At 39.0% G+C, this 19565-nt stretch overlaps 1 protein-coding gene across 2 annotated transcripts in view; it reads left to right on the top strand.

Moving 5' to 3' along the window:
- Nucleotides 1-19565, top strand: part of CLTC (clathrin heavy chain) — a 74987-nt gene that overhangs the window by 12053 nt on the left and 43369 nt on the right. For both annotated transcript variants that reach the window (XM_005583872.4, XM_005583871.4), the window contains exons 2-5: nt 11703-11910; nt 14814-15082; nt 15969-16130; nt 18932-19045. In XM_005583872.4, the coding sequence (XP_005583929.1) occupies nt 11703-11910; nt 14814-15082; nt 15969-16130; nt 18932-19045 (753 nt within the window). The remainder of the gene's footprint in view (nt 1-11702; nt 11911-14813; nt 15083-15968; nt 16131-18931; nt 19046-19565) is intronic.

Below are 19565 nucleotides of genomic sequence, written 5' to 3'. Positions count from 1 at the left end.
AAGTAAATCCCAGAATTAAGTAAAAGTGGTGTGTGTGTGACAGAATAGGTTACAAATTTAAGAATTTTAGAAACCGGCCGGGCGCGGTGGCTCAAGCCTGTAATCCCAGCACTTTGGGAGGCCGAGACGGGCGGATCACAAGGTCAGGAGATCGAGACCATCCTGGCTAACATGGTGAAACCCCGTCTCTACTAAAAATACAAAAAACTAGCCGGGCGAGGTGGCGGGCGCCTGTAGTCCCAGCTACTTGGGAGGCTGAGGCAGGAGAATGGCGTAAACCCGGGAGGCGGAGCTCGCAGTGAGCTGAGATCCGGCCACTGCACTCCAGCCTGGGCGACAGAGCGAGACTCTGTCTCAAAAAAAAAAAAAAAAAAAAAAAGAATTTTAGAAACCAAAATAATTGGAATGGAAACTCTTTTCAATGAAAGAAAATTTTTGTAATTTGAAAGAACCAAAATTAAAAGGGTTTAGTGTTTGGAACAGGCCTGAGGAAGTTGTAATACCATGAATTTAAAAAAACAAAATAAAAGAAACTCAGGAGGCCAAGGCACAAGAATTGCTTGAACCCAGGAGCTGGAGGTTGCATTGAGCCGAGATTGTGCCACTGCATGCGAGCCTGTGCGACAGAGCGAGACTCTGTCTCAAAAACAAAAAAAAATCCCCAAAACTATGAGCACCTAGGGCACATCCTCTTCCTGACCAAAAAAATCAAGGTAATAGTAGTTTTTTAACCCTGAATTTTAGATAGTGAAGCAGTGTCTATAGTTTTTGAGATGGAAAGTGTCTTGTTTTTAGAAGACATGAGTCTCATTTGAACCCCCAAAGAGCCTCTGAGAGCCTAAAACCTGTTTTTTCTCCCCTAGGTTGTTTCCTCACTAGTAATGACAAAGTTACAGTCAGCACAAAAATAAGCAAAGGGGACAGTTTCACACAAAAATCATACATGAAATATTGAGTTTGTGTTAAGTTGCTAAATAATGGATGCTCAATATGTATTAATTGAAAGCAAATCATAGTGGTTTAATAATTTTAATGTCATTTTGAACTCCCTGAATTTGTTAATATTAAATCATTTTGAGATAATCTGTAACTCCTCATGCTGATTGTTAGTTATTTCATTCACTTATTTGAAAACAGTATTTGTGGCATTTAAGCTCACAGGAAAATACTCCAGGCCGGGTGCAGTGGCCCACTCCTGCAATCCCAATACTTTGGGAGGCTGAGGTGGGTGGATCGCTTGAGATCACGAGTTTGAGACCAGCCTGGCCAACATGGTGAAACCCCGTCTCTACTGAAAAAATACAAAAATTAGTTGGGCGTGATGGTGCATTCCTGTAGTCCCAGCTACTGAGGAGACTGAGGCAGGAGAATGGCTTGAACCTGGGAGGCGGAGGTTGCAGTGAGCTGAAATCGTGCCATTGCACTCCAGCCTGGGCGACAGAGCAAGACTCAATCTCAATAAAATAAAAGAAAAAAAAAATATTCTAGTGACCCAATTGTAAAATAAAATGGTTCCAGTCTTATAACTTGTAGCACCTAGTGGGCTGAGTGTGCTTTAAATGATTGATCTAACTAGAATAATGTGGGATAGAGCATAATGTCTAATTTCCTGGGGTCCCTCAGTATAGGGTAGAAAGATACATGAATATATATAATTGTGATAGGGTTGATGGAATGTAATACTAGGCTCCCACTTAAATGTATATTTGTGAAGTCGCTGGGAAGTTGTGTCATAGAATGAAGTTTCTCAAGGATCTTTATAACTTGAATATTAAGGGGACTGTCCAGACGTTTTATTCTTATCAGGAAACCAAGCCTTTAATGTCTGCCTGGTTACATTCATTTATAACATCCTTTATGCTAAGTCAGCAATAAGTATTATATATATTTTCTGAGACGAGGTCTTGCTGTGTCACCCAGGCTGAATGCAGGGGTGCAATCACAGCTCGCTGCAGCCTCTGCCTCCTGGACTCAAACAACTAGCTAGGACTACAGGTACACACCACCACACATGGCCAGTTTTTTTATTTTTTGTAGGGACAGGGTCTTGCCATGTTGCCCAGGCTGGTCTTGAACACCTGGGCTTGAGAGGTCCTCCCACCTTGGCCTGCAAAAGTGCTGGGATTACAGGCATGAGCCATTGTGCCTGGCCTTGAACCCTCAAAGTAAACCCGTTTCTGGTTCTTCGAATGGTAGGTTCTGATATATTCTGTACAACTTCTCGCCCCTTCCATTGAATGTAGCTATGGTAGCAGCATTTGGTTGTTTTGGGCTGCTGAATTGCATTTACACAGTGGCATAATCTTGGTAAGTCATATCCATCTCCAAGATTTGGGGCATAAAAACTCCTGTATTTCCCTGCAGCTTGGTTAACATTGGCCTAATTGATCTGATATCATGTAATTGTTGGAATACTTTTTTAAGAATGCATTAAATATAAAGTTTTTGAAAATTTCCAATCAGCAATTGATTACAAGTAGGAAAAATTCTTTGTCTTTGAGCCTCCTGGTAGTTTACCAAAGCTAATAATCTGACAACCTCTCTCCAACTGTGGATGCTTCCTGAATATATTGCTTAAATTTGGAGTTTGTGACCAGAATCAAAAATTCTAAGAGACGGTGATTCTCTCAAAGGCTAACATGGAGTAGAAAAAAACTACATGTTTAAATGTGGGGACAGCAAGCATTAAAGGCATTTTTATTTGTTGCTTGAAATCTGTGGAGCCTACAGAAAAGAGTGGCTGGTATCCTGTTGATGGAAGAACTAAAGGAATGCTGCATTCTCAGCATTTCTTATTTCCTGTAGAATACAGCAACTGCAGTTTTTATTTGACATTCTGCTAGTTTCCAGGAAGGGCTCAATGAAGTGACTGCTGTCAGCATCTTTTTTCACCGTAATTGATACTAGAGAAGGTAGAGGATGTTTAGGAGCTTTTAAAGGAAATTATGTTTAGTGAAATACTTGGGTTAGGAAGTTAACCAAATCTTTAAGTACTGACTTAAAAATTCTTGTATTGAGAGATTAATGGTATCAGAATGACATACTAATATCATCAGGTCTCTCAGATTGTTGACCTATTAACTCTATAGTGGTAACACTTCTAAAGTCCTTGGTAAGATACAAAATTCATTTGCAGAAAATTGCTCCATCTGAAATATAGTAGCTCATACATACTTCCTTTACATTTTCCCTATTTAGATGAAACAAGGAGGATCTGGAAAGTGTGAAGCCAAGCAATAATTGTGAAACATAAGTCCTTAGTAATGCTGTCATAAACTGGTTTTCATGTATTTTGATTTTCAGCTGATACAGCTGGTGAATGAGTTATACTACAAGTTTATGAGTCATTCATTAGGAAACAAACTCTTAGGTATACTTATAGAGAAGCCAATTTCCAATGAGTTTATTCTTAACTGATCAAATGTGAGAACTGATGGTTGAAATTAGTATGCTCAAAGCAAATCTATTACTCCTTTAATTATGTGGTGTCTGTAGGCACACACAGATAGATTGGAATGATTGCTGAGAGTGCGCCTTGGTGCTAATGGAGAGTTGTCTTTAGGTAGTTAAAGAATTAGGCCTTGAAAAAATTATGATTTTATTTGGTCGTACGTTTTAAGCTAGCATTTTCTGCCCTTAATGTATATAGTATTGAATTAAATATATCAATAGGACCATGGCCTCTTTGCTCCTCTTAACAATATTTTCATAGTTTGATCACTAATATATTCTGTTAAGATGCTCATGCAACACCACTAAGTTTCCTGATTCCTTGATGTATCAGGGTTTCCCCATTCTGTCTTTAGGAGCATGTGAACAAAGCAAGTTAGCCCAGGTAAGGTTTGAGTATATAACAGTAGCATGATGCCAAAAACAGTCTGTTTAAGAACAGTCTATATCAGACTGGGCGCGGTGGCTCATGCCTGCAGTCCCAGCACTTTGGGAGGCCGAGGCGGGCAGATCACCTGAGGTCAGGAGTTTGAGACCAGCCTGACCAACATGGAGAAACCCCATCTCTCTAAAAATACAAAATTAGCCAGGCATGGTGGCACATGCCTGTAATCCTAACTACTTGGGAGGCTGAGGCAGAATGGCTTGAACCCGGGAGGTGGAGTTTGTTGTGAACCGAGATCACACCATTGCACTCCAGCCTGGGCAACAAGAGCAAAACTACGAACAGTCTATATTATAATACCATAGTCCCAGAACTAGAAGTTCATCAAATAATAGAGTGCTCTGTGCTCCCACACTAAGAGCTTGATGTGTGTTAAATCACCTTAACCTTTCAGGTAGCACCTAGGCATGCTGCTTTGCTCCCTCTCAAGTAAGGATGGATACTTTTTTCCCTTTCCATTTTCCATATTTACAATGAAATGGAGTATATTTTCAAAACCAAGACAGGAAAAACAAAGTTTAAACCATTAAAAACTGATGAGCATTCAACGTAGATTTCTGAGTCTCATTGCTGATGTGTTTTTTTGTTTGTTTGGTTTTTTTTTTCTTTTTTTTGGGGGGGAGACAGTCTTGCTCTGTCGCCCAGTCTGGAGTGCGGTGGCGCACTCTCGGCTCACTGCAACCTCTGCTTCCCTTGTTGCCCAGGCTGGTCTCGAACTGAACTCCAGGCCTCAGGCTAGTCTCCTACCTCAACCTCCAAAGCACTGGGATTACAGGTGTGAACCACCATGCCCAGTCTTGTAAATTTGCTTGTCTTTGTTTGTTTTGCTTAAACATTTTAAGTAAATTCAGGCTATCATATTTTACCTGTAAATACTTCAGCTTGCATCTTTAGAAAATAAGGACATTTTCTTTCTTTCTTTCTTTTTTTTTTTTTTTTTTCTCTTGAGATGGAGTTTCACTCTTGTCACCCAGGCTGGAGTGCAATGGCACAATCTTGGCTTACTGCAGCCTTTGCCTTCTGGGTTCAAGCGATTCTCCTGCCTCAGTCTCCCGAGTAGCTGGGATTACAGATGCGCACCACCATGCCTGGCTAATTTTTTTTGTTTGTTTTTGTATTTTTAGTAGAGATGGGGTTTCACCATGTTGGCCAGGCTGGTCTTGAACTCTGGGCCTCAGGTAATCCGCCCGCCTCAGCCTCCCAAAGTGCTGGGATTACAGAAATGAGTTACCACATCTCGCCAGGACATTTTCTTATTATATTATTTATAGCGCCCTGATATTTAAGAACTATCAGAAAACCAGTCCATATTCATATTTTCTCGTTGTCCCTAAATATTGTTTGGTTTAAATCAGAATCCAGGAATGATCATGTTACTTTCAGTTACGTCTCTGAAGTTTCTTCTTTTTTTTTTTCTTTTGATATGGAGTCTCGCTCTGTCGCCCAGGGTGGAGTGCAGTGGCGCAATCTTGGCTCACTGCAAGCTCCGCCTCCTGGGTTCACGCCATTCTCCTGCCTCCGCCTCCCGAGTAGCTGGAACTACAGGCACCCACCACCACGCCCGGCTAATTTTTTGTATTTTTAGTAGAGACGGGGTTTCACCGTGTTAGCCAGGATGGTCTCTATCTCCTGACCTCATGATCCGCCCGTCTCGGCCTTCCAAAGTGCTGGGATTACAGGCTTGAGCCACCGCACCCAACCTGAAGTTTCTTTTAAAAAAAAAAAAAAAAAAAAAAAAAATTTTTTTTTTTTTTTGGCCTGGCGCGGTGACTCATGCTTGTAATCCCAGCACTTTGGGAGGCCGAGGCGGGAGGATCCCTTAAGCCCAGGAGTTGGAGACCAGCCTGGGAAACAAAGTGCTACCTTGTCTCTACAAAAAAAAAAAAAAAAAATTAGCTGGGCATGGTGGCGTATGGGTGGTCCCATCTATTTGGAAGGCTACTATTATCAGTAGTTAAAAGAAATTCACACCCAGAGCTTCAGCCAACCTATGGACAGCTGAATTAAGCAGCCCAGGAGTTTGAAGCTGCAGTGACACATGATTGGGCCACGGAATTCCACCCTGGGCCACAACAGAGCAAGACCCTGTATCAGAAAAAAAAAGAATTGGAAGTCCTAAAGTGTAATTTTCTTTTCTCCTCACCTCCCCAACAAAAACAAACTTAAAAAAAAAAAAAAAAAAAAAAGCATTTCGTAGTGTCCGAGTCAGTTAAGCAGCCAGAGACCACAAATCTATTATCAGTAGTTAAAAGAAATTCACTCCAGAGTTTCAGCCAACCTATGGACAGCTGAATTAAGCAGATAGTAAAATGCAAATGCAAAAAAGCTAATCTTGAGCTGGCTTAAAGTACTGATACGTTGTATATAGTTAATATCAGTGTTAATAGTTAATATCAGTGAACTCTGGATTGCTTGATCCCAGGAGTTTAAGGATACAGTGAGCTATGATCACACCACTGCTCTCCAGCTTGGGTGACAGAGTGAGACCCTATCTCAAAAAAACCGAAACAAAAGGCAGTATCTATTGAGCTGTTAGATGTCAGGCATTGTTCTTTGCATTCACATTAAATCTTCACACCTCTGAGATATATAATGTCATCTCAGATGTTTCAGATGAGGAAACATAAACACAGCCTCTGTTCTCTAGATCAGTGGTCCACAACCTTTTTGGCATCAGGGGCCCGTTTTGTCGAAGACAATTTTTCCACTGATTGGGGGTGGAAGTGGGGTGGGAGTGGAGTGGGATGGTCTCAGATGAAATTGTTTCACCTCAGATCACCAGGCATTAGTTAGATTCTCATAAGGAGTGAGCATCCTAGATCCCTCGCCTGCACAGTTCACGATAGGGTTCGCGTGCCTATGAGAATCTAATGCTGCGGCTGAAATGGCAGGAGGTAGAGCTCAGGCAGTGATGCCTGCTCATTGGCTGCTCACCTCCTGCTGTGTGGCCCAGTTGCTAACAGGCAACGGACGGATACTGGTCCGCAGCCTGTGGTTCGGGACCCCTGCTCTAGATTATGGGGAAGCCGAAGTACTATTTTCTCATTATAAAAACAGAATCCTACCTTTTACTTCTCACCTCTTCCTGTTAATGGAAGTTGGAATGGAGAAGGAAGGAGATGCCAGGGAAAGGAAGCATTTTAAAATCATTTGTAACATGTAACTCCAGGGTACTTCAGAGTTTTAAAGAATAAATAGGGAATAAATTTGTTTAATTACCTTTTTAGATCCAGGATTAGGTGCCACTTGCAGGCCAAAATCTAATCTGGAAACCAAATGAGTTACAAAGTTTGGGTGCTTTTCTGTAAAAACAAGGAAGCAGTTTATTTGTATACTTTTGTGTCTTGTGCCATTCTGTTGGAAAAGGGCGGAGGAAATACATACTTTCATATGCTACAGGATAGCTCTGAGATGCAAAAGTATCTCTAATTGCTTAGGGGAGAAGGGTATTACTGGAAAGATGGGGTGGGTGACTTTTCGTAGTATAACCTTTGTAAGATTTTAGTGCTTTACTGTATGCACATGATAACTATTCAAAAAAACAAGCCCGTTTTTTGGACCCTAGTTTACTGACTCCATATTCTTGTAACAGCAAAATTAGAATTCTTTTAAGCTAAAAAAAACTTTATCATAGGAATTTCCAAGCATGTCTTAAAATAGGATATCCCCAGCTTCAACACTAATGGCATTTTGCAGATTGAGAGGATAATAAAATGTAGCTGTAGTTTGGATACTACATGTATCCAGATATACTACATGTATTTCAGATATGTCCTCTGAAAATACCTGCAAATTTATAGAGAATGTTGGGTATGTCCTTTGACTTTATCCGTGCTTAGTTCCATAGTCTATAATTCAGTTTCTGATTGGGCACAGTGGTTCATACCTGTAATCCCAACACTGGGAGGTCGAGGTGGGAGGATTGCTTGAGCCCAGGAGTTCGAGACCAGCCTGGGTAACATAGGGAGAACCTGTCTCTAAAAAAAAAAAAATTAGCCAGGCATGGTGGCACCTGTAGTCTCAGGTACTGAGGAGGTTGAAGTAGGAAGATCACTTGATCCTGGAGGGTTGAGGCTTTAGTGGTACCACTGCACTCCAGCCTGGGCAATAAGGCGAGACCGTGTCTCAATAAATAAAGAATAAAAATACAGTTTTTGTGGTATAGTTTATATACCATCACACCTTTATAACTGACTGAGAATACTTTATGGTTAGTATGTGCTGTTTTGAAAATAAAACCTGTTTTAAAATGTGTTGCATTTTAAAAGTTTTAATCTATATTGATATTACTAGACATAGTTATATAGTTTGGCAACCCTGTTATATGTTCCTATTGTAAGGGTATACCTAAACCAGACTGGCAGTTAATGAGAGTGACTTGTCCTGTTATTGTGTGCTTTGGCATATTTCTCTTTTGAATATATAACAGGAAAATACGGGAAGAATTGCTGAGTGTTCTAAACATTCTCATTTGCAAGGAACATCAGTAAGGAAAACAATCTTACCTACCTTATTTGAAGAGGTGGAAGCAAATTTAACCTTCTGTTAGCCAGTAGGAATAGGTCTGTACTAAAAATACACAAATTAGCTGGGCATAGTGGTGCACACCTGTAGTCCCAGCTACTTGGGAGGCTGAGGCAGGAGAATCGCTTGAACTGGGGAGATAGAGGTTGCGGCGAGCCGAGATTGCGCCACTGCATTCCAGACTGGTGACAGAATGAGACTCAGTTTCAAAAAAAAAAACTTGAAACTTTAGAATTATGTTCATGTTTGCTGGTGTTTTAACTCAAACAGGGACAGAAATCCTAGGGAAGTAACCCATATCACTGTTTTTCTAATAACTGCATTCATAGTAGAATAACACTACATTCACTAGTAGAGGTTGAGGGAGAGAGGAAAAGAAGGAATTACATGTTACAGGATACTTTTCTGTTCTTGTCTAGACTGAGGCTGAGGCGGGTAGACCACGAGGTCGGGAATTCGAGACCATCCTGGCCAACATGGTGAAACCCCATTTCTACTAAAATACAAAAAATTAGCTGGGTGCATTGGCGCACTCCTGTAGTTCCAGCTACTCAGGAGGCTGAGGCAGGAGAATCACTTGAACCCAGGAGGCGGAGATTGCAGTGAGCTGAGATCGAGCCACTATACTTCAGCCTGGTGACAGAGCAAGACTCCATCTCAAAAAAAAAAAGTTTGTCACTTTTCTCCTGTTTAATTTTGTGTTTTTTGAATAAAGGATTTATGTCTTTTCCACATGGATTGTTTTGAGTAGTACCAATACATTCCTGAAGGAGATCAAAAATATATATGCATAGCTCTCTTGGTAGCATGTGTTTGAGAAAGTAATATAAGGATTACATAGATTAGGGTTGCAGGCAGTTCTGTCCCTTTAAAGCTAGATCTTTTATTTACTTATTTTTTAAAGTTTTTGCAGAGATGGGGTCTCACTATGTTGCCCAGGCTGGTCTCAAACTCCTGGGCTCAAGTGATCCTCTCGTCTCAGCCTCCTGAAGTGCTGAGATTATAGGTGTGAACCAAGGTGCCAGGCCAAATCTTTGGTTTTTTTCCTACAAGTAAAACACCCTGAGGCTGAAGGTAATTGTTAACTGATGCAACGTGTTTTTCTTACTGCTTTTTTTCTGGGGATCTAACAAGGAATGGGAAACACAAGTTTTTGACTTTCGTTTTTCCTCCTCTTTATTTTCTGATAGTGTTTTCTTAAAGTCATCTTCCACCTGCCTCTGAAGTTGAGGAGTAGGAAGGAATCTGTTAGAATCATTTGGGGTTCAGTTAGTAGTGTCTGTGGTTAACTTTCTTTCATGGTTTTGAATTTAATTTCACTATTTGACTAACTATTTTTACTCCGACTTCCTCAAACACTGTGGGACTTAAACTGTGACAGGTGAAACTCAGTGCCTTAGGTGAAGGCTTGGTAGAGACTTAGAAACATAGAATTCTTACAGGGTAGCTTAGGATTCTTACAGGATAACTTAATTGCTTTTAGGTTTATAGCTTTATGAACTTTATGAGCCCACTGGAATATTTTCTCCAATTATTGGAAAGGCTGATTATCAATTAAACTTAACGAGTCTAAGGACCCTCTACTCAGAAAAATAGATACGAGATCCTGTCTCAAAAGAAAAGTTAAAGTCAGGAAGAAGTTAAAATTAATGGTTTATAAGCCTTTACTATAAGTAAATGTAAGTTACATACTTTGAAGCTATTGTATTTGCCTTGCATTACAGCATATACTTGAGCTTGTAAAGCAGGTTAATCTTCTACTTTATTACGATGTTTGTAGTAATGGTTAGACAGTTGTTTGACTCCTTGCCCCTGTATTCAGTAACTGAGTTACTGTAACTACACTTTATAACTGAGTTACAACATTTATAACTCAATACCAGCAGTAATTGAGATAGAAGAGTGAAGAGAAAGTAAAATGTAGCCTTGTAGTCTTATATCTTACTCAGAGCCTGGCCTGGTTATGTTTAAGCACTATTAGCAGAAGAGTTTGACAAGAGAATTTAAATAAAATACAGTTAACTTGGCTGGTTTAGTCCATAAGATAATAGTGACAGTGGTGGTGTCTGTGGAGGGAAACTGTATTGCTAGAGGACAAGGGTGACAGAAAGACTGGATTTTTTTTTTCCCATGCTTTTTCTTTTCTGGGGTGGGTGTGTGTGTGTGTGTGTGTATTTTGTACCATGTGAATTTATTATATTATCCTTGGAGGAAAGGGGGATAAAACTAGTCTGGCCAAGGCTAATAAAATAAAGCCTCCATTGTACCTTCTTTTAGTAGGACTTAATCTGTTATACCATAGTTAGTCACCCAGAGTATTAATAACCCACTCTGGTAGAGATTTCCTCCTAGTAACTGGTGACTTTTGTTCTTACATGCTTAATTGGTTTGCAAAGACCTACCATCTTTAGATCCTCTATATTTGTTTAGCAGATACTTTAGTATTTTCTGAGTACACAAAGCAAATCTAATTCCATTATTTTCCTTGTTAAAATCCTTAAGTAGCTCCCTTTGCCTGTAGAATAAACTTAGGATTCTTACTGAGGTATGTTTAGCTTGTCAGTCTGGCCCTTGCTCATCTCTCTAACCTTAATTCTGTACTCCCTCAAGCCGATAGTGTTAGAAAAGTACTTGTAGTTCCCATAGCCAACCACACTTATACATCTCTGTGCTTTACCACATGCGCTTTCTATTGAGAATTATCTCGCCTGCCTCCCTTGAACACATTGCTTTAGCTGTGTAGCCTTTGACAAGATCCCTCTTACATATCTTTGTTTTGGCACTTTTTGCACAGAATTAGAACTTGTTTGCTCTTGCTATTCAAGTTCCTTTATTTAGATCAAGAACTCTGTGACATTTTAAATCTTTTTATGCTTGTAACTTAATTTTTCAGATTCTTGAAGCGTGAACAAATAACAGCTACATGTTAAGGGGGGTAAGAGAGGACTGGTCCAATAGTTCCAAGGTCTTAAAATAAATCAAGAAACTCAATTACCTCAAATCGCTTGAACCATGAGTGCTGCCTTGCAGATATTGCTCTTTCCTTTAACTTCATCTGTATTTGTTCTACCTCTTATTTGAAACAGTTGAATGCCATGTTTGTTGGAAGAAGAGAAGGTCCAATACTTGGCTATTAATAGTCTCACTTTAATTAACATAATGTAGATGTTATTGTGACCTTGAAGCATTAATGTTAAGTGAGGATTTGTGTTGATGAGCATATATGAATGTCAACTCTTTGGAATACACTTGGTAACATTATTATATTTATTATATTTTCTAGCTCCAGAACCTGGGTATCAACCCAGCAAACATTGGCTTCAGTACCCTGACTATGGAGTCTGACAAATTCATCTGCATTAGAGAAAAAGTAGGAGAGCAGGCCCAGGTGGTAATCATTGATATGAATGACCCAAGTAATCCAATTCGAAGACCAATTTCAGCAGACAGCGCCATCATGAATCCAGCTAGCAAAGTAATTGCACTGAAAGGTATAAAAAATTGTCGGTTTTTCTTAAAACTCTTCCTGTTTGTTTTTTTGTTTGTTTGTTTTTTGTTTTTTTTTGAGACGGAGTTTTACTCTTGTCGCCCAGGCTGGAGTGCAATGGTGCGATCTTGGCTCACTGCAACCTCCGCCTCCCAGGTTCACGTGATTCTCTTGCCTCAGCCTCCCGAGTAGCTGGAATTACAGATGCCTGCCACCACCACTGGCTAGTTTTTTTGTATTTTTAGTAGAGATGAGGTTTCACTATTTTGGCCAGGCTAGTCTCAAACTCCTGACCTCATGATCTGCCTGCCTCGGCCTCCCAGAGTGCTGAGATTACAGGCGTGAGCCACCACGCCCAGCCAACTCTTCCTATGTATTTATGCAAGTGCAATAACTAGAGTTTACGTTTTTAAGTATATTGATTAAATTTGGTTAAAGAAGATTGATCTGCTGATACCGAACTTGATTTAAACCACTTTAATGACTTTTACTTGGAATGTATCTGTGGAATATCTTAACATAGATCTACTTAGAATAATTTTAAGTTTTAGAATAAATGCATTTATATTTTGTATCTGGTATAAGACTGTGCTAAACATATCTCTCTACAGAGGAAACAAATTAGTGATTCATATTCTGGAATAGAACATACTTTACTAATATTAGCACCTAAACATGGCAGAATTTTGTATGATAATAAACTTGCCTTTGATTCTGTGCTTTTTTTTGTACTTCAGGCTTGTGTTTCACTTAGATTATTGGGTTCTAGAAAGGGCTTGAATTTACAGTAATTGTTTAAAGTGTGTTTGTATTTAGGTGGATATTAAAGCTCTTGAGTGAAGTGTATTTGAGTTTATTCAGACTTTTTAATTGTCCCAACAAGGGAACTGTGCAGCTTAGAATAAACAGAGTTCAAAGACTCTTAGACTGTCAGAGAGCCTGTATTCCTTTGAACTTTAGGATGAGACTAATTGACCCGTTAAAACAGATGTTTTTAAGAGGGCTCGGTGAAAAACTGACTCTTGAAAAGGCATTTGATTGCCTATTTTTTGCTTTGTTTCTCATTTTGATAGAAGGAAGAAAAGTTCAAGTTCCCAGTAATTTCTTGATAAATTTGTGACTGAGTTGTTAGAGGTGCCGAACTTTGACTTTGCTTTACATGATTTAAACTTTGTATGTAGTAATAATACTAGTTGGAGAGTAAATAGGGTTGGGTAGGACTAGCATATTCAAACACATAAGTCACTATCACATATCTAAGATAGAAGCTCATCTCATCTCAAGGAAAAATCGTCCAGCTTTCACATGGGACCAGATGTTTTGTGACAGTAAGTGTTTTACTTCTGTTACTTCTATTTAGGGTATTAAGCTTCCTTCAGACTCTTTAAAGAATTTAAATTCAGGTCCTTAGCAGTTCCCATACCTCTCTGTTAAAAGGCCATAATTTTAATTTTGCCAAAATTCTTTTCTATTTTTAATGTTATTGTTATCTTATCACATTTCTTAACGCTTTCTTATGTGTGCAGATGGTGAGTTATCTTAAATTAGATTGTGTTAGTTATTGTCCTGTTCTATGAAGAGAATAAATTGAAAATATTTTCGGAGCATTGTACAATAGCATCATAGATTTGTCCCTATATGTCTGCACTATGGAGTCAAGCTGTCATCTCTTGTCCCCCTCCCCAAACCACTACACTTATATATATACTCCAATCCCGAATAATCTGGGGATTGAGGAAGGCAGCAAAGGAAAGTCAGTCAGTTCAAAATCCTGCTTCCCTCTGAAGCCAGTTTTGAACCTCTTGGCTTCTTTTTATAAACAGGACTGTAACTCTCACAATTTTTCAAGTCTGGTTGTGGTTTACATACTGTGTGGGATGGGAATAACATTCTTCATTTTATGAAAGAAATTTTTGCACATGTGGTAAGGAGGGTTGTAGTACAAAGCTATATGTTTTGCCCCCCTTCTGTGTCGCCCCAGCACCTGAATCTTAAAATTTCGGTCCTTCAGGAGCCAGATTCTCTGTGTCTCAGGAATGGTGTTTTTCTTAGTCTTTAAAGACTAATCTTGATAGCCTAGTGATAGTTGTGGACTTTGGCCTCTATTAATTTATACCAAATCACATTTTGAACTGATGGATTTCAAATTACAAGTACAAGCCTTTGCATCTGACTTGGTGACTCTTAACACTCAAGGCAAATTTCATCCTTTTTTTTTAACTAAATCCTTGCTTTCTTAGTTGGATGAAGCTTGAACTTTGTTCTTACCTCCCGTATATTAACAGCATCTGAAACTATCCTCTTCCTTTGTCTCCCTTTCCTTTCCTCCAGCACCTCTACCTTCCCTTTGTTATCTTAAGCCAGTTAAATGTAGCATGCATTTCTTTTATGTGCTAGTGGCAACAAGACAGAATTGAAGCAGATCCTCTTTGTAAAAAGCAGTTTCCACAAGATTTATTTGGATGAGAGATGACTGCTTTTAAAAAAGTACATTTTCTTTCCCCTACGTGTTTGTTATCAGAGTTGCTTTGTCTTGTGTCGATGCAACTAAGTTTATGTGTAAACATACTTAATTACAAGTATGAAGTTAACGGCTTTGTTTTCAATTATTGTTAAGAAAACTATTCATTAGACTTACTTTAAGTTGGGATTTAGAATTCCATGGAAGTCATACTGTTTAAAGTGTGTTTATTAGCGATAATACAGTTTTTGCTTAAAATGTAGATGTAGATTGCTTAGTCTTAGCTGTTACCTCTTTAATGGTTGCTGCTGTATTGATGCAACTCCTGTAGTTATTAGTCTCGTAATAGAAATATTTTTGTTTGGAAGTTACAGAGCTAGTCTAGGTAGGTATTCATTCTAAACTTTACGCTTTTAATGATTTATAATTCTTGATTTTGTTTTTAGCTGGGAAAACTCTTCAGATTTTTAACATTGAAATGAAAAGTAAAATGAAGGCTCATACTATGACTGATGATGTCACCTTTTGGAAATGGATCTCTTTGAATACGGTTGCTCTTGTTACCGATAATGCAGTTTATCACTGGAGTATGGAAGGAGAGTCTCAGCCAGTGAAAATGTTTGATCGCCATTCTAGCCTTGCAGGGTGCCAGATTATCAATTACCGTACAGATGCAAAACAAAAGTGGTTACTTCTGACTGGTATATCTGCACAGGTAACATTTTAACTAGTTTTTTATAAAGAAGAGGTTTAGAAAACTGTGGTGCCCAGAATGCAGTTTTATTTTGAGATTAGGTCTTTCTATACTCAATCCTGTTGAATTTCACTTATTTTGGAAGACCTTTTTTTTCCTCCCTCACACCCCTTCTCTTCTCCTTCCTCCCTCCTTCCCTCCTTTCTTCCTTCCTCGCTCCCTTGCTATACTGACATATAATTTCAGAATGCTCTTATCAAGCGTTTTGAGCTCTTCTGTGGAGATTGAGTAGAAATTGAGTTTCTGTAAGAATGATTTGGGAGGCCGGGCGCGGTGGCTCACGCCTGTAATCCCTGCACTTTGGGAGGCCGAGGCGGGCGGATCATGAGGTCAGGAGATCGAGACCATCCTGGCTAACACGGTGAAACCCCGTCTCTACTAAAATACAAAAAATTAGCCGGGCGCAGTGGCGGGCGCCTGTAGTCCCAGCTACTCGGGAGGCTGAGGCAGGAGAATGGCGTGAACCCGGGAGGCGGTGCTTGCAGTGAGCCGAGATGGTGCCACTGCACTCCAGCCTGGGCGACAGAGTGAAGACTCCGCCTCAAAAAAAAAAAAGAATGATTTGGGATTTATTATGGAGTATTTACTGCAAAATGAATGCTTCTGTACCTTTTTGTTTAAGACGTGTATGAGGCACATGTTAAACATTAATGTTAAGCTTTAACAAGATAATGTTTGGGGCTGATTTTAAGTTAAGAAGTATCAAATCTATATTGAGAGATGAAGTCACAAATAATTATAAATCCTGCTAAAGATGACAAAGCATTCTAGTTATTTCATTACTTGATGAATCTGAGAGTTTTTGGTTTATGGGTCTCCAAACATTATTCTCTTTGATCCTTTATAGCAAAATCGTGTGGTGGGAGCTATGCAGCTATATTCTGTAGATAGGAAAGTGTCTCAGCCCATTGAAGGACATGCAGCTAGCTTCGCACAGTTTAAGATGGAAGGAAATGCAGAAGAATCAACATTATTTTGTTTTGCAGTACGGGGCCAAGCTGGAGGGAAGGTAAGTTTTGACTTTGGTAATTATTTTAATGAGAACTTGTATTTGACTTTCTGCTACGAATTAGTCATCTAATTTCAAAATAGACTTCTCCTTTCCTAAGTAATTTATTTTTAGTATTCACATTTGTGGTGACTTAATTTGTTCAAATTTTGCATCTAGTGATACTTGTCTAAAATGAATAATGTTCTTTCACAACTCGTTCTATTGGCTGTTTATATTCTTTATTTTGATTGCCAAAGTGCACATTTATATGCTGTACATCTAGAGAGTTTGATTTAGTAGGTGGTGCCAATAGTGTTTTTTTGTTTATTTTTTGCTTTTTGAGACAGGGTGTCACTCTGCTGCCTAGGCTGGAGTGCAGTAGCGCAGTCATGGGCTCACTGCAGCCTCGATCTTCTGGGCTCAAGTGATACCTCTGTCTCAGCCTCCCAAGTAGCTGGGACTACAGGCACGTGCCACCATGCCTGGCTAAATTTGGTGTTTTTGTAGAGACAGGGTCTCACTATATTGCCCAGGCTGGTCTCAAACCTCTGGGTCCAAGTGATCCTCCCACCTTGGTCTCCTAGTATAATCTGCATTTTAAATACCCTATATGGCTTGATATAGAGGTAATGTAGACTATAGTTGAATAACATTGCCATAAGTTAGTGGTTTTCAGCGGTGGCTACACATTGGAATCACCTGGACAAATTGTACTTTGTGTATTAGACTTAGTTGCAGGTAATAGAAACAAGGTCTGGTTGATTGGAGCAATGGTCTGTTTAGTGAAGGATATTGGATAGTTTACAACAGCTAGGGAGGCTGTAAAACCAAGACTAGGAAATGAGGAGAAATAATGGAAAATTAGCAGTGGTCAGGGTCTCAGCCAACAACTATTCCATGGAACTCTGAGGACACTTCTGGATCCATGATTGCATTGCTGGATGCTTGGAAATTCGATTTGACTGCCATTTCCACTACCAGAGTAGAATCTCTGAAATCCTAATACCTTTGTGTTCCTAGCTCCCTGTTCGAAGTCCAGTTATAGGCAAGATCAGATGCCCACATCTTACGTCTGAGAGGTTTGGAAATAATTATTTGGTGTTTGGTGCTCCTAAAACAGAAGGCTGGTTCTACCACCAACAAAACTTGTAAAGAGTATCTTCCCTCTTGTTGTCCCATCAGGAAGAGGGTTTAGATTCTAGGCAGACCAAAAAATTTGAACTTCACTTTCGTTAGGACGTGTGTCTCTTTTTCTTGGTAAGTAAGCAGTTTTTAAAAATTGAAATAGAGATTGCTTAAATATGATCATCTGTAGCCTGTCAGGAGAGAGGAAATAGTAAGTAATGGGGTACAATTCTGCTTAAAATTTCATATAGCCCCTGAATTGAGGAATAATGCTGCCAATACCTCAATGTGACAAGGGTAGAAAGCACTGATATTTAGATCTGAATTGATGGAATTTAAACAGAAAAAAACACATAGTTTTAGAAATTAGATATTATCCTTAAAACATAAGGCCAGGATATTTATTGAAAAGTTCTACTAGCAAAAAGTTTCAATGTCATTTTGAACAGTATCTGGAAACCTGTTTATAGGTTTTTGAGCCTGTTATTTAATACATGGTGCTATCCTGTCTGCCACGGCTTTTGAAGGAAGATACCAATTTTTTTCAGTGTGGCTAGTCATCCTAATGAAGGATGATGAGACCCTATAGCATTCATATGGTATGTGTCTTGGATACTGAATTATTTTTTGTCTGAGTTCATTTCTCACATGACTAAGGAAAATATATAGTACTTTTTCATTGAGATTATTTAATTTTCTCTTGCCTGGCTTACGTGCAGCATTGGATATTTTAAACCAAAATGTTCTCATTTAGTTTATGGGATGTTTGTGATTAGAGAGACAACTCAAATTAGGTATATACATTCCTTCTGTTTTAGTGTATATGTATAGGTAGAGAAGAATTAAACAACTTACGTTTCTATTTGGAAATACTAAATTAAAATTGAAAGCTAGGAGAAAAATACCTTTGTAGGTAATGTATTACCCTTCTATACCATTTATTTCAGGTAGATTATTTGAGGTATGATTATTTCAGATATTCAGCTGACTTTTTTTTTTGAGATGGAATCTCGCTGTGTTGCCCAGGCTGGAATGCAGTGGCACAATCCCAGCTTCCTGCAACCTCCGCCTCCCGGGTTCAAACGATTCTCCTGCCTCAGCCTCCTGAGTATCAGCTGACTTTAAAAAATGTATTTATCTTAAAATAATACAGATTATAGGAAGCTGCAAAGACAGTACAGAGCAGTCCCCTGTGTTCTTTATCCAGTTTCTCCCAATGGCTACATCTTACACAGCTGTAGTACAGTAGAAAAACCACGAAATTGACATTGGTACAATTGTATGATTCTGTGTCATTTTATCATGAGTAGATAACTATTTTATCACCACAGTGATTTCCCTTATGACTGTAGAGTCCCACCCACTCCCCCTCTCTCACACCATCCCTAGCTCCTGGCAACCACTAATTTATTCTCCATCTCTATAATGTTGTCACTTTAGGAATGTTACATAAATGGAATCATACAGTATGTGACCTTTTAAGATTGGCTTCTTTTTTGTACTCACCATAATGTTCATGAAAGTTTGTTCCTTTTTATTGCCAAGTATTCCATGGTATGGATGTAACCAAAACCATTTAACATTGATCTTCTGTAGAACATGTTGGTTGTTTCCATTTGGGGGCTACAAATAAAGCTTCTGTGATCAACTGCTAATGTGTAGGTTTATATACATTTTGATTTTCTTTTGAACAGTTACATATTATTGAAGTTGGCACACCACCTACAGGGAACCAGCCCTTTCCAAAGAAGGCAGTGGATGTTTTCTTTCCTCCAGAAGCACAAAATGATTTTCCTGTTGCAATGCAGGTATTTTAAGCAAAATAAAACTTTTAAAAAATCTCTCCTCTTAAAAGAAATTAACCCAAAGACTATTCATGGTAGATATAATTTAAGTGATGCTTAAAAGAATACTCTTACAAAGTTTATTAGTGAAGCTTTGTAAAATAATACCTTGGCCTTTCATGTACAGGCCTACCTTGGGCATATTATGAGGTTTGGTTCCAGACGACCACAATAAATTAAATACCACAACAAAGTGAGTCATAAGAATTATTTGGTTTCCCAGTGCAGATCAAAGTTACACTTACACTATGCTATAGTCTACTGTAAAGTGTGAAATAGCATATCTCTAGAAAAACCGTATACATACTGTAATTTAAAAATACTTTATTGCTAAAAAATGTTAATGATTATTTGAGCCTTTAGTGAGTTTTAATCTTTTTGCTTGTGGAAAGTCTTGTCTCAGTGTCAGTGACTGCTGAATAATCAGAGTGGTTGAGGTGGCTGTGGCAGTTTCTTAAAATAAGACAGCAGAGAAGTTTGCTGC

This window comes from Macaca fascicularis, chromosome 16, assembly GCF_037993035.2.
Source record: "Macaca fascicularis isolate 582-1 chromosome 16, T2T-MFA8v1.1".
Taxonomy (NCBI): domain Eukaryota; kingdom Metazoa; phylum Chordata; class Mammalia; order Primates; family Cercopithecidae; genus Macaca; species Macaca fascicularis.
This window is presented reverse-complemented; position numbering and strand designations above follow the sequence as displayed.